This window comes from Agelaius phoeniceus, chromosome 5 (genome assembly GCF_051311805.1).
Source record: "Agelaius phoeniceus isolate bAgePho1 chromosome 5, bAgePho1.hap1, whole genome shotgun sequence".
Lineage (NCBI taxonomy): Eukaryota > Metazoa > Chordata > Aves > Passeriformes > Icteridae > Agelaius > Agelaius phoeniceus.
Window position 1 is genome coordinate 18300419 of NC_135269.1, and position 15136 is coordinate 18315554.

The 15136-nt window shown below is 43.5% G+C and overlaps 1 protein-coding gene across 1 annotated transcript in view; it reads right to left on the reverse strand.

The window, feature by feature from the left end:
* VWF (von Willebrand factor) overlaps positions 1–15136 on the reverse strand; it is a 117868-nt gene that overhangs the window by 74263 nt on the left and 28469 nt on the right. The window contains exons 12-18 of the mRNA XM_077178437.1: positions 14521–14659; positions 13823–13923; positions 11217–11412; positions 10425–10640; positions 4356–4596; positions 3469–3563; positions 1632–1792 (exon numbers count right to left, since the gene is read on the reverse strand). Coding sequence (XP_077034552.1) covers positions 1632–1792; positions 3469–3563; positions 4356–4596; positions 10425–10640; positions 11217–11412; positions 13823–13923; positions 14521–14659 — 1149 coding nt within the window. The remainder of the gene's footprint in view (positions 1–1631; positions 1793–3468; positions 3564–4355; positions 4597–10424; positions 10641–11216; positions 11413–13822; positions 13924–14520; positions 14660–15136) is intronic.

Consider the following 15136-nt stretch of genomic DNA (forward strand, 5'->3'; position numbering starts at 1 on the left):
AAGAAATTATTTGTTTTAACTCACTGAAAAAAATGCAAAATACTGTACCAAACATTAAAGTTAGTTACTATGGGGGTTGGGGTTTTTTTCCTGTGGAGTAATTGTCATAATTTGTTTTCCACAGTTATGTCAAAAGTGTACTATTACCATGTCCCAGAACTGAAACCAAAAATCTCAAGCTCCTTTACCAAATCAGCTGAATGTTAGATGCAAAGAAAAGCCTGTTCATCCTGCAGCTCTGGGAACTTTAAAGTGGAGAAGCTTTTCTAAGTTTTCTTATCTCACTACTATTTAGGAATATTTTTCACTTAAAGGATAGGCATTTACAGACTGAAATGTGAAAAGAAGCAAAACTTGTTTTTAAAATCATGGCGAAAATTTATGGGTGACTTCAGATTCTGTTCTTTTTCACCTCCAAGACATTTCACAAGCCTTAGCTTTTTTCCTAGAGCTGGCATTTTATTCTAGAGTAGAATCTATTTATATAAATGGGTGTTTATCAGCAAAATACAGTAGCAACGTTCAAAATATATGTTTATATTATTGCTAAAAATGATTGCATAATTTGGGAAGAGCTGTTTTTCTAGAAAGATAATTGAAGGAATTCGGAATTTAATTAAACTTATTCTTATATTTGAGGGCTGCAGTGGGATATAACCCTGGACCCCAGAGAGCCTCTTTTCAGTGGAAAAAAAAAAAGGTGTGCTTAGTACAACACCTGCAACTTTGAGACACACTCTGACATCATCTTAGCAAATTTCATATCCCACATTCCTTCTCACAGGGTTGTTCAATTTGGTACAACCCACAGGAGGGCAGCTGAAGGGATGGAGACTTGACAAGGAGGAACCAATATCAGCAGGAAGGATGGCTGGATCAGAGAAACCCAAGAATGGGTTGGGTTGGAAGGAACCTTAAAGATCATCTTGCTCCAACCTCCTGCCAGAGGCAGGGACACCTTCCACTAGCCCAGGTTGCTCAGAGCCTCATCCAACCTGGCCTTGGGCACTTCCACGGATGGGGCAGCCACAGCCTCTCTGGGCAACCTGTGCCAGGGCCTCACCACCCTCACAAATAAAGACTTTTTACCTCACACCCAATCCAAATCTGCTTTCTGTCAGTGTGAAGCAATTCCCCCTTGTCCTGTCACTCTACGACCTTGTCAAGAGTCTCTCTCCATCTTTCCTGTGGGCTCCCTTCAGGCATCAGAAGGCCACAATGAGGTCACCCCCAACACTTTCTCTTTGCCAGGCTTAACAATCCCAATTCTCTCAGCCTTTTTTTGGAGGAGAGATCCTCCATCCCTATGATCAACCTGAATATGGGTGTCTCTCTCCTGTCTCTCTGGCTGACAAAGTTCAACAAGACTGAGAAGGACTTTAGGAGCAGAGCTGAAGGAAGACATAAAACTGGTCTTCAAGGCAGGCTTTGGAATTTTGATTAATAATTATTTTTGCAAGCTAAAGTTCATCTTCAATGCTTGTACATGTTCTTTAAGCCAGCCACAACTTGACAGTCAGTACTTCACAACCACTTATTTCCAAGCTGCAAGAAGACAGAGATGGTAGCAGAGAATGAAGGCAAGAAACAAACAGGACCTGCTTCTTGCTGCTGTATTGAAAGATGCTTACCATCCCTTTTGGACAGAGGCATCCAGATATGCAGCCATGGCTGATGCACTCCAGGTCATAGTTTTGGCAGGTCTTGGTACATTCCACTCCTTCTGCTCTTGGGTTGTTGGCAGGACAGATAATTTTTTCCATGGGGAATCTGCATGTCAAGCTCCTTTTTACTTTTAAAAAAATGAGTTCACAAAAAGTGCAATTAGAACTCAAGTACTCATTGTTGGCACAGTATTTTTCTAAAAGGTGGATCTTTGATTTGAAAATTAATTTCATTAATTAGAAAATTAATTTAGAATATAGCCTGAAGTAACATCACTACACATGACATAGCAAAGGAAACAGCCCCTACTTCCCCTGGAGTCACCTCAGTTAGGCTGTCATGAAAGCAGCTATTTAATACTGAAGCAAAAAAGCTGCACTAAACATATAAGTGCAATTCCAGACTGCACTGGGGCTATGCAAACACCCCTAAGCACTGTACAAAGTTAGCAGAAAATTGATATTCTGAGAAGCAACAGCATCTCATATTATTGCATTTAGACCCATTTCTCACACTGAATATAGCTACATTGGTGACTGTAAAAGCAGTGCCCTGAGCTTTGATAAAAACTGTTTGAGACTTCAGGATCTGACAGAAGATCAGAATGTCCCAAGAAACTCCAGGGTGCTATTTCAAGTGGTACTAGCAATATGCCTCTCTGAGGTTTTGTAATTCTTGACATCCTATTATCAGGAAAATTATGTCTTAGGAGCATTAAGGGAAGAGTTTGGTGAGATATTCACCTGGAAGGCTTCACCTGAAGAACAGGTGACCCAACCAGTGACACTGTCACTGGTGTCCTAGCAAGCAACATTAAGCAGGTCACTGCCCTGTACCTACAGAGGCATTTACAGTGTTTTCCTCTAGAAGTTGATTTACCCTGAGAAGGTGCAAAGACAAACAATTACCCTTTGTCTCCAATGCACTGGCAAATATCAACCAGAAATTTCCTCCAGACCCTATGTACAGGTGCATTTGTCAGAGTGCCATGGAAGTCACTGTGGTTAGCTCTACTGGTGTTCCCATAGGGATCATAGGTTATCCTGAGCTGGAAGGCACCCACAAGGATCACGAAGTCCAACTCCTGGATATTCTCAGGCCTCCCCAAAGCCCCACTAGCCCTTTCCCCTCTGAGATGCATCCAGTCTCAAACCCCCTATGCCATGAAAATCCCATAAGCTCCATCCATGTATTAGTGGAAAACCCCAAAAGATCCCAGAGCACTGCTGGCCTTTCTCCAATACTACAAACCCCAGTTAGATGCTAGAAGTGTTTCCATGCACCTTTCACAGCCAAATGTTAGATAAACCTGTCCACTGATGGGAAACATGGTAGCTGTCAGTCTCCAGGAGGTTTCATGGAGATTCCTGCTGGCTGGAAGGCACACTGGAAACCTGGCAGCAGTGTAACCTTCAGGCCACTAAAAGCCTCATTAACACCAGGAAAGAGTTTGCATCCCACTAGTGAGAAACAGAAGGTATAAAACTGATGAGTTACTGATGTCTTGTGATCCTCAAATAGCAACTGGGGACCTCAGATCACTGGCATAGGTGATCCTTTAACCTTTTCAGCTCAAGAGAGACTGCAGTGGCTATTTATAATTTTGAGAGGTGAGATTCAGTGAGCCCTGCACCCTCCCATACATCCCTATTGTTTCTATCCCATAAAAAAAAAAATTGGAAAAAATCTCACAATATCACAGCTGTTGCAACCTCTGAAATTTCTTCTCCAATCAAAACTACCAAGAGACTGAATAGAAAAAAAAAATCAAAATAAAATATTGAGATTTTAAGGCATACTAACTTCTGGGAGATGGCCTCTCATCAGCAAAAACATCAGCCAGGAAGGCACCAGGAGCTCTGTTTGTACTGCAGTGCATAAATCCATTCTCACAATAGCTGAGAAAAACAAACAGAGCTTATATTTAATGAAACAGCATTCAGCTTTCACTCACACTGACTTTTAGTCAACAGGGAACTTGTCAGAATACAAAACTACACCTCAGCGGGGCTGAGCTGTTGCTCTCCATCCACTGTGTCTACCAACATTAAAGGCAAAATTTCCTTAAGGGAGTTGATGCCATACAGTGGCATGGAAACCCAGCTGCCTGCTGGCCCTGACATGCTGGATCCAGTGCAGCTGCACAGGGATAAAGCTAAGCAAGACAATAGTCAGCTTTGCTGAGGAAAAGAGGTAAGGGACCATCTAGTTCCTGAAACTTGGGATTTTTGTGGTAGAGAGGAAAAGAAGACACTGTTCCCAAAACTGAGCCTGTCCAGAGATTGCATTCCCACTCCAAGTGTACTGCTACTCAATTTAACAATTAGAAATGCTTTTTAATACTTGTATCTTTGACAAGAGGTAATTAGGTTTTAACAGTTAAGAATTATAGCACAGTACATTAAAGTGACATTTTAAAAGCCCACAAAGTAGCTACTGTCAGTAATTAAGCTCCATTTCAAACTCGCAGGAACTGTTCATAGGACAGGGCTTAATACTGAGTAAGGTGGTATTTGAAATTAATCAGAGCGCGATACAATAGCAAAACTCACCGTTTGGCTTCTTGGAGGCAAAATCTTGCCTTTTCTTTAACTAGTTTCAGTGGAGGCACCGGAACTGACACAACAACTCAAGCCCTCCAAGAAGTGAAGCGATGGTGTGTAGGGAAGGGTTAGGAATAGTGCGCTTACCACATGGAGTAATGGTTCGAGAAGACATCCTCTGGCTGGAAGATCTCCCCATCATAGTAACAGGAGCACTGGGATTTGGGCACACACTGCTCATGCTCATCCAGGTAGTGCCCGGGGGGACAGTAGCACCCCTCCAGGCACAGCTGCTCACAGTCCTCCTCCGGGTAGGACAGAGACTGGCACGTCTGGTTGCACGGCGTCCCACATTGTTGGTACACCTGGCCTTCAGGACAGGCCATTGCTGGTGAAACACATGAGGGAGAAGAGCATTTGATTCAAATCCAGCTAAAGGAACAGCTGCCTAAAACAGACTGGGAAGCTTGGGATTAAAAGGTGTTTGCTCAATTTACTTGTCAATGGAGTGTAACACCATCCCTCCTTAACTGCAGCACTGGTGTAGCCTAAGGCACTGCTTATATATACACACAAACAAAACCTTACTAAAAGAAATTCCCCATAAATGTCAGGACTGGACTACCCTGCACTGTGATGGAAATTTAGCCACAGAATTTTGCCCAGAACATGAAACACACACTCTGTCCAACCTCTATTATTATCTGGATCACAGTCAGGATAACCTAACTGAAGCTCCCCTGAAGGGAACCTACAAAAAAGATGGAGAGACACTCTTGGCAAGGGCCTGGAGTGACAGGACAAGGGGGAATGGCTTCACACTGACAGAGAGCAGGTTTAGATTGGATCGTAGGAAGGAATTCTTCCCAGTGAAGGTGCTGAGGCCCTGGCACAGGTTGCCCAGAGAAGCTGTGGCTGTCCCATCCCTGGAAGTGTCCAAGGCCAGGCTGGATGGGCCTTGGAAAAACCTGGGCTAGTGGAAAGTGTCCCCGCCCATGGCAGGGGGTTGGAATGACATGTTTGGGTCCCTTCCAACCCAAACTATTCCATGATCCCATGCATTAAGAGCATTACAAGTGTCATGTACACATTCACACCTCTCTTCCTTTGCAACATATTTAGGGACTATTTGGTCAAAATAAGTAGAAAAGTATTTTTCTGCTTTGGTAAACAGGAGTGCAGCAATACACAACAGCCTCACATCCCAGAAGAACCCTGTGATTTCTATGGAAACAAGTGCAAATAATGAAGGAATTTAGCAATCATGGAGCCAAACCTTGATACTAACAATTTTTGATTATTAATTCTTTCATATGGAGACTAATTATGGCCTTTGTAGCCATTTTGGCTTCTTTGTTTTTAAAACCACCATTTCTACAGGGCCGATTTTGAGGCATTCTCCTCTGCACACATCAGCATCAGCACTAGGTGGCAGTTATGACAACACATTGCAGAAGATGGGAAACAAGCTTGTTTTATCAAGAGTTAGAATTTAACAGGCCTCCTGATAACCAGGGGTTACACAGTCGTTTGTAGCAACCTTCCACAGCAAACAGTTGTAAGGTTATGAGGAACGATGTTGGCACATTTGTACCTTGCTGAAACCAAGATCAAAGGGTTAGAGAGAAGGCCCTTCCCCTTGTCATTCCTGCAGAATGATGTGATAATCCCTACTCTCTTCTAGCTCACATCCCTGGGAACTCTGGCAGGCATGAAATAACAGGATAGTCCTGCAGCTTCAGCCAGGTGTTCGCTGGACTAGCAAAGCAAGGCCTATGTGCTGACCAGTGACTCATGGTCACCTTCACAAAACTCTTCTGAAATGAAGAATTATTCCTGCCTACTGGAGAGAGACGTGGTTGCACTAGCTTCTCTTGAGGCTCCTGCAGCCCCATACATGGGAGTATAACACCCTAAACTGAAAATCCAGCCCAAAAACATCTAAGGTGCCCAAACTACTTAATGTACCTTTCAGAGCACAGTCCAAGAAATGTGTGCTCATCAATACAGCAAATGCTTCCTAATTCGGGACTAAGCAGAAGATAAACTCATTCACTGTTACAGGAATTTTTGGCAGCATTCACAAAAATGTGCTTCTGACTTACACAAACCTGATCTTTGCAGTAAATCAAACCCTGAACAGGCACAGCCCAGGGTTGAGGACCATTTTAAAAATAACTCTCATTATTAAAGGCAAATCCCAGCAGGCGAACCATGGGGCCTCAGCCAAAAGTACAATTTGTTACACATGAACCTCTGGAAACATGGAACTGGTTTGGCAGGTTCCAGATGGGTACATCAGTTTATGAATTTCAAGATTCAAAAAAAGGATGTGATAACTGAGCCCAGCATTCTGCCCTACTTTCTAGTCAGTTGTAACACTCCCTATCCACGGGACAACTTTGCAGTAGATTCGTTTCTTAGATAAACCATTGTAATCCATGTGTGGGAATGGCTTCAAAGTGAAAGAGGGCAAGTTTCAATTAGATATTAGGAAGAAATTTATCCTTTTGAGGGTGCTGAGGCTCTGGCAGCAGTTCTCCAGAGAAGCTGGAGCTGACCCATCCCTGGAAGTGTTCAGGGACACGCTGAAAGGGACTTGGAAAAACCTGGTCTAGTGGAAGGTGTCCCTCGGAACAAGATGATCTTTAAGGTCCCTTTCAACCAAAACCATTCTATGATTTTCCTTGTCCATGTACCTCCTAAAATTTTTTGAACATCCCCTGTTTTTCCAGTTATGCTTCTAAATGCCATTCTTACACTCCACATCCCAATACACTGCTCTATCCCTTACCAGCAACATTTGTTTTTAACAACAAAAAGGCAAAACAAGTGACCTGGGAAAGGCCTGATGTCTGTACACTGTGTAATACACTGCCACTAAAAAAAAACCCATCCCATTATTGACAGGAAAATTAGAGAAAAAGGCAAGATGCCTCTAGTCCCTGTGGATGGCTTCTATAAAACCGAAACAGCTTAATGCTGTGCTCAAAGCACAGCCTATCCCAGGAATAAGATGAGAAACAGTGGGAAAGCATTGGAAAAAATGTCTTTGCATTGAACAGCTCATGCAGCTCATAGGGGCAGGTTTTGAAATCAGAGTGAAAGAGACAAACCATGGCCAGTTCCTCAAGTAACACAAGGTGAAAACGTTGCCACCTCTGAGTGAAGGTGGACCCTGCCAGAACTAGATTTAACACAGCTTCTCTGCCATGCTGAGGCCCAGCATGCCCTGTAGCCATTCTCATATGCTGCTCAGAGCCTGTCCTTAATTCCCTCCTCCAGCACTCTTAGATTTATCCTATACAAATCCTCTTACAGAAAGTATGCAAAGCCACCAACTGCCCCAGCACTACCACATTAAGGAACATAATGGGATTAGCAACATGTCCTAAAATCTGAAGGAAGATCTAGGGACCTGCTGATGGATTCCCCTGTGCCACAGAACAATACACACATGGGACAGGTGAACATAGAAATATATGGGTTGGAAAAGACCATAAGATAACTGAATACAGTCATTAACCTCACACTGCCAAGTCCACCACTAAAGCATGTCCCTAAGTGCCACATCCATGTGGCTTTTAAATACCTCAAGGCATGGTGACTCAACAACTTCTCTGGGTGGTCTGTGTCAGTGCTTGATAACAATTTCCATGAAGAAAGTTACATAAAACCTAATCTGTACTCTCTGTGAAACCTGAGGCCATTTCCTCTCCTCTTGTCCCTTGTTCCCTGGGAGCAGACCCCAATCCCCACCTGGCTGCACACTCCTGTCAGAGTTCTAAAGAGTGAGGTCTCCCATGAGTCTCCTTTTCTCCAGGCTTAGCCCCACCTCAGCTCCTCCTCATCATATTTGTGCTCCAGAACCTTCTTCAGCTCCGTCCCCTTCTCTGGACAGGCTCCATCCCCTCAATGTCTTTCTTGTAGTGACAGGCCCAGAACTACCCCAGGATCTGAGGTGTGGCCCCAGCAGTGCCAGCCCAGGGGACAGTCACTGCCCTGCCCCTGCTGCCACACCATGGCTGGCACAGCCCAGGTGCCATTGGCCTCCTGCCCCCCTGGGCACACCTGGCTCCTGTCCAGCCGCTGTCCCCAGCACCCCCAGGGCCTTTCCCAGCTTTCCAGTCCCTCTGCCCCAGCCTGGAGCTGTAGGGGGTTGGTGTGACCCAAAGCAGGACCAGGCCCTTGGCCTTGTGGAATCTCAGAGCACTTGCCTGGGCCCATGGATCCAGCCTGTTCAGATGCCTCTGCAGAGCCTTCCTGCCCTCCAGCAGATCCACACTCCCACCCAGCTGGGTGCTGGACATGAACTTACTGAGGACGCACTCAATCCCCTCACCTAGATCCTTGATTAAAATATTAAATAAAACTGGCCCAACTACTGAGCCCTGGGGAACACCACTGGTGACCAGCCCCCAGCTGGGTTTAACTCCATTCACCACCACTCTCTCAGCCCAGCCATTCAGACTGGGTTTTAACCAATTTTTTACATGCAGCTGCATGAGAGACACAGCCCTTCACAGTGTGGCCTGTCTGCTCCTCCCTTCCAGCATGAAGGGATTGGCTTAGTGCTTATTCATGGAGGTTACAGGGGTATGAGTCAGGTCTTAAATAATCAAACTGCAACTAAAATAATGTCAACGATAGGGGAGCTGAAGGCACTTCTTAGCTTGACACAGAGCAGAAATGTTGTGCTACACTAATGACTTTGCTTCCTGATACTTATCCACTCCAAATCAAGCAAACTGGCTCTGTCAAGTCATTTCCCAAGAAACCAAATCTCTAGGGATGAAGGTAGGAGTGCAAGACATATTCAGTGCTTTGGGCCACCAGCACAAATTACACAACCTGCACATTCACATCTCAAACCCATTAAGAAAGAGGGATTGCTCTCCCTCATGTGTCAGGAGATGTCTAGGGCATTAGGATTATTTAATGAGGGCTGATGGATCTGCAATCAGGGAAATTGTCACTTTGTGCAAGTACAAAGCTCTCTGTAATGTACAGAAAGGAAGAAGCAGCTCTGCACTATTAAAGATTAATTGTGAAAATTGACTTGTTCAATTACAGAAAGAGCAATGGGGCATTATCGCTCCTCTTTCTTTCAGCCTCCAGACCTGCAGAGTTCTGAAAGGATTTTTATTACATTACTGTTCCACTACCTGAACATTTACATAAACTAGGTAAAATATTATAAAACCATGCAGCAGTTTAATATAAACTGAGTTTGTTCTCATTCGCAGCAAGCACTCTACAGCCTGAAAAAGTTGTGGTTACTGACCTTGCAGACCCTACCAGGTCAAAGGCCAGAGACGTCTCTCTTTTCCACTTTCTGCACACTCAGTTTATAAATGTTTTTCCCACTCTCTGCTTGGGTAAATGTAAGAGAACAAATCTGGAGAGCTGCCAAGCACACATGCTTTCCCCCAAATTTTTCAATTGTCTTCTTTCCTTTATAACGAAGTTGCTCAGGAAAATGGAAAAATATTCACTTCACAAATATTTATGGGAAAAGTATGTCTGTGCTCAATCGAAATTACATGACAATGGATTTTTTCCTACCTCACTGACCTAAGAGAGAAATAAAAGAAATGAAAGGTGTTGGACTGTTCTGCTCCAGCCTCTTGGCAGTTTGGTTATTAATCTGGTCCTGGATAAGAGAGAGACAGATGTTGGAGAGGCTGTGGTACCTCAATTTTTTGGAGATATTCAAAATTTTTCTGGCCAAAACCTCAGGCAATCAACAGTAATTTAGCCTTGCTGTGAGCAGGGGTGATGCCACAAGACTGCCAAAATTCTCTTCTGATACAAGTTTGTCTTGCCCTTTTGTGCTTCCTCCATAACCCCACGTTCAGGAGTCATTGATGAGGTCAGGACCTGGGAAGCTTGGGCCTCAAAAAAAGGCAGTTCATGGATTACTACAAATCACTTGGGAGATTCCCACCCTAGGACATTCAGAAAGTTTCCAGGTGAGTAGCTGAAAATGGAAACCAAGGGAAAAGTTCTGTGGAGCTGTGTCAGATCAACGCTTCTCTCCCCCAGTGCTGAGCAGTCCCTGGGAACACCTTTTGCATCCTTATCAGTGTGAAGGAAAGATTTACTCTCATCGTTTGCCATAAGGAAAATCTGGCATCTCATTCTTTCACACAATGTTGCTAGAAAAATTCCTTCAGGAGGACGACAATAAGTGGGTTTGAGTAGCAGTGCACTTACGGCAGAAATCAGGTTGTCTCCACTCCACCAGGATGCTTTTCCTGGCACAGGCTGCTGCATAATTAGCAATGGCAGAGCACAGGCAATCCTTGCCACTGGAGCAGGAGCAAACATCAAAGCGGCAGTTCTTAATATACGGAGTGGGACTCACTACATGGTGACAAGGTTCAAAGGCAGGAGACATCAGAACTGAGCAGGAATCCTCAGCATATTTGGCTAAAAAGAGAAAAATTACATGCTCATACTGAATCAGTCAATCAACGTGGCTTTCAAGGAAAGCCAGAGGAGCCACAGTAAGCATTTTCTCTTCCTTTTAAAAAAGAAAATATAACCAAACAAATCCCACAAGAATAAAACAGGATCAGGCAGGCACAGATAGCACCATAGTTCATACATCATGAGCTCTACTGAAAGAATAATGTCTCAATAGTAAAACAAATCAAGGAAAAGCAATGCTTTTATATTCCGTTAGCACTATTTTTGGTGCTGTAATTCCCTTTACAGGGCCTTTGCTTTCTGCTACCTTTTTAAATTTGCAAAATTAAACTAGTTTTTGTTTTCAATTTTCACAAAATATTATGTTTTCCTTATGAGGCTGCATCAATACAAGTCTCTGTGTGTGTGTGTGGTTTTTTTTTTGTTGCTATTGTTTATTGGGTTTTTAAAAATATATATTACAGCCACCCTGGTGGCAATGTTAGCAACATTAGGTTCTTCTCTTTATTTTCCTTTTTTGTGTAAATGGAAGATCACCATTTGCTGCACATATTAATTTTGAATAGAGTTCAGTACCTAAATGAGGATTGAGATTGCAGGGGTCACTGTCTTGTTTTAACAAGTCCTGGCAGTCTGCATTGAGCTTCCAGGAGTTTCCGAAGTCCTCCAGAAGAGATTCCACCATGCCAGAAGGTGTAAGAAAATCATCCCCTTGGTTCCCATCATAATTTCCACACAGTCCGCACATCCTTTCAGAGTAGACTGGGGACACCTAAGGAACACAACATCTGCCTGGTCATCTTCTAGAACAGGTTACCACTGTAGAGGAAGATTTTTTTAAGGAATGAGCCATACACAACTGAATAGTCCAGAAAATTCTCGAACACAAAGCAAAGTGCTGCAGACACAATGCCATTGTACTGTATTTTCAAACTTCTAACAAAATTGCTACTGTTAGTAGCTGCAGGACAATTTTTGCACACTACAATGAATTTCAGAGGGTGACTAAGAGAAAAATAGCTTATTTTTATGCCTTGATCAGCAGTCCAGTTTTGTCTTTCGTTGTTCTCACCGTTCATTCATATAAATGAGCAGGGTAACAGTGGGGGTTGCATTTTTTTTTAAATGCAATTCCAATAGCACCTGGGAGCATTTCACATTTTAAAGGAAGATTGGATGATGAAGGAAAGATAAACTAATACTCCCTAAAGCTACTTCATATTAGATATTCCTGCTGCCCAGAGGAACTTCAAGCAGACTAAAAGCAGAATTTCCAACAATCCACAGAGAAGGTGCACTTTTCACCTGTTTTATTCCTGCTGCAAATCAAGGAGCATCTGAAAGATGACCCTAAACCTAGAGGTAAACAGGGAGAAATCTTCTAAGCAACACTTGCATCACAAAGGCACCAATACCTTTTCTTTTAGTAGGAACTGTCAGTTTCTGTTAGAAGTAAAGCTCAGGTACATTACAAACACCACATTACAGGTACATTACAAACACAGGAGCTCTGACGCTACATCAGCCCTCTCTATTCATGTAGCTGAGTGCTAGTTTAGGCAGGCTTGCAGGAGTAACCAGTGAAACAAACAAAAAAAAAAGTTATAAAAATCCACATTTTTCAAAGAAAACAGTTTTTCTGTATAAATAAAAATAAAAAGCATCCTCCAAAATATAACCTAATACTACCCAGCATTCAAACATGGGGGTCAGAGAATAAATATGGAGCATCAAAAAGAACAATTAGAGAATAAATATTCTTACTATTAAGAGTATTACTGCTCCTTCGCGTACTCTGCAGATGGAGCAGTGATTCACACAAGTCCAAATTGTGCAGTATTTTGGAGTGGAAGCTCAAATCACAAATATCAGGCAGTCACAGAAAGGAGAGCCTTCTTGAGGAACACAGGAAGAATTTTTGCCAGAACAAGGTAATGGAAGTGTATCACTTCCTCCAATTATTATCAGCAATACTTGGCAAGAGGTCAGTCTCCAAATCCCGTATAAAATAACTCTCCAAAAGCAATTAAAGAGATGCTTTAGATGCCCAGCAAGGGAAGGAGCAGACAACTGGAGAAACTGCCACTGCTTTTATGGGTAGATGATCTGGAGCAGAAAATTAGGTTTGTTTTCAATGGGACAAAAAATTTGCCCAGTTGTATGGGTCTCTGACCAGGGAGAAAAATATTTTGAATACTGAGGAAAGCCAAAACTCCTCAGATGTGCTAAGGGCTGAAGTGAATTATTCTAAGCCCCAAAAGAACTTTTAGGACCCTCAGAGCACAGAGATACAGGTTAAATCAAAACAACAACCACAAACCCACAGATGCTTTCTAAAATTATTCCAGACTTTTCTTATCTGTTTTCTTTTCAACTCTTGAACTCCGTTCTGAACTGGCTTTCATAACCCTTGGTGCTGTGCCAGACATGACATTTAAGCCAGATTTTGGGGCAGGGAAGAAGAATGCAAAAGCAACACCATGGTTCAAGGAGGACAGCATTTACCACTCGGCAGAAAATCCCAGGAAAACTGGTTTTCTTGGCAAGACTCCTCTCAGTGAGCAGACTCCTACTAAAAGGGGGATTCAAAGGCAACAGGGCTGTGGTTACACTCCCTTACAGATCATTTCTGTTAAACCTAGCTCAAGTTTTCTACACTTTGCTGTGTCTGCAGCACCAACAAAACCTAATTGTTAATCAAGGCTGACTTAAAATATTCCTCACAGTAGAAGGAGCCCACAACACATCTATGAGCTGATTTCTATTTCCTGGAAAATATGAGTAACTGTGTCTCTGGGGGCCTTTCCTTCCCTTTTTTTAAGTCATTCACATCTGTTGGTTTAGACAAGGCAGTCAAAGCAAACAAAAACAAAACTCCAGTTTGGAGGATATCTGCTGAACAAAACACAAAACTGTTCATGGTTAATAACGGCTGTCATTACACACACATCCAAAAAAAAAAAGAGGGGGAGGAGAAAAAAGCTACCAAGCTGCTCTAAGATGAAGTGTTTGTTTCTGGAATACAAAAGAACCTGTATATTACTCTGGGAGTAGCAAAAGAGAAAGGAATTCCTAACATGCAACAAAAAGCAATTTCTGACTTCAGATAAGAAAATCTTTGTACATATATGGGTGGAAGGAGAGAGGGGGCAAACAGGCAGAAAAAAAACCAGAAAAACTACCTTCACTAGGAGTTGTCCATGACCATCCCAGTCAATCTGCAGATCATCCCCATAGGTGAGGCGAACTGAACTCCTCACCACACGCTGGACACGGAGAGCACCTGAAGGCAACCACAGGGTGCCAGTAAGCTTTTACAAGATGTAGTGACAGGACAAGAGGGAATGGCTTTACATTGACAGAGGGCAGGTTTAGATTGGATATCGGGAGGAAATTGTTCCCTGTGAGGGTGCTGAGGCCCTGGCACAGGTTGCCCAGAGCAGCTGTGGCTGCCCCATCCCTGGAAGCAGCCAAGGCCAGGTTGGATGGGGCTCAGAGCAACCTGGAGTAGTGGAAAGTGTCTTGCCCAAGGCAGGGTGGTTGAACCAGATGATCTTTAAGGTCCAAACCAAATCACTCTGTGATTCCATGATTTCAAGCTTCTGTTGAAAAACAGTAATTTCAAAAAAGAATAGACCAACAGTGATTTTCACAAATCTCACAAGTGCAGACCAGCTTAATTCTTCTGATTTTAGAGGAGCCAAGTCAAGATCCGTCTGCTGCATGGAGAGAAGCTGAAATGACAGAGCTTCTAGAAGACACTGCAAGAGAGTTTGGCATTGAAAACACTCTTTGATTAAGCTGGGCTAAGGCATGTCTAAAACCACTACTAAGCAGGAGGCTTTCAGTGGCTGGCCAGAGTCAGCCCATGTGAACACACCTTGCAGTGAAGGGATCTGTATGTCCTGTCCATTCAGCGAAACTCCTCCTCCGTGTTTCATTTTAATGATGCTGTTGTCCATATCCCGGATCCGGACAGAAGCTGAGCGAGTGCACACGGCATCAGGATCATCTGCACACTGTGGAGAAGGGAAAATCTGCCTTGAACATCAGGTTTTCATTTTCTTGGTGACTTAGTCCCAGAAGGCACTTTCAAAAAATTTGAAAGGTGTTGAGTGTCACACTGTTTTTATAGATCTGGTTTCTGCCTCCCACAAACAGCAGGATGACAGCCCTCCCCCCACTATCCCACTAATCATGCACCAGGGCTGAGCTCCCCATCTCAGAACTTGGAAAAGGATCTGTGGGTGTTCCACCAGACCCCTGGCAGTGACCAGCCCCAGAGCTGTGGCAGGAGCAGGAAGGACACCTGACCCATATAGCCTGGGAAAAAAGCCACGCAATTCACATTACCCAAGACTCCTGAGGTGTTTGTTTTCCCGGCTTTGGGATACCTAGATGAGGAACAAGGATTGCAGGGGCCCCATGTCTCCTCCCTGGTTTCAAAAGGGAAGTTTCAGTGGAAACCTGTCCTGCAGCTTCCCAAGCACTGATGG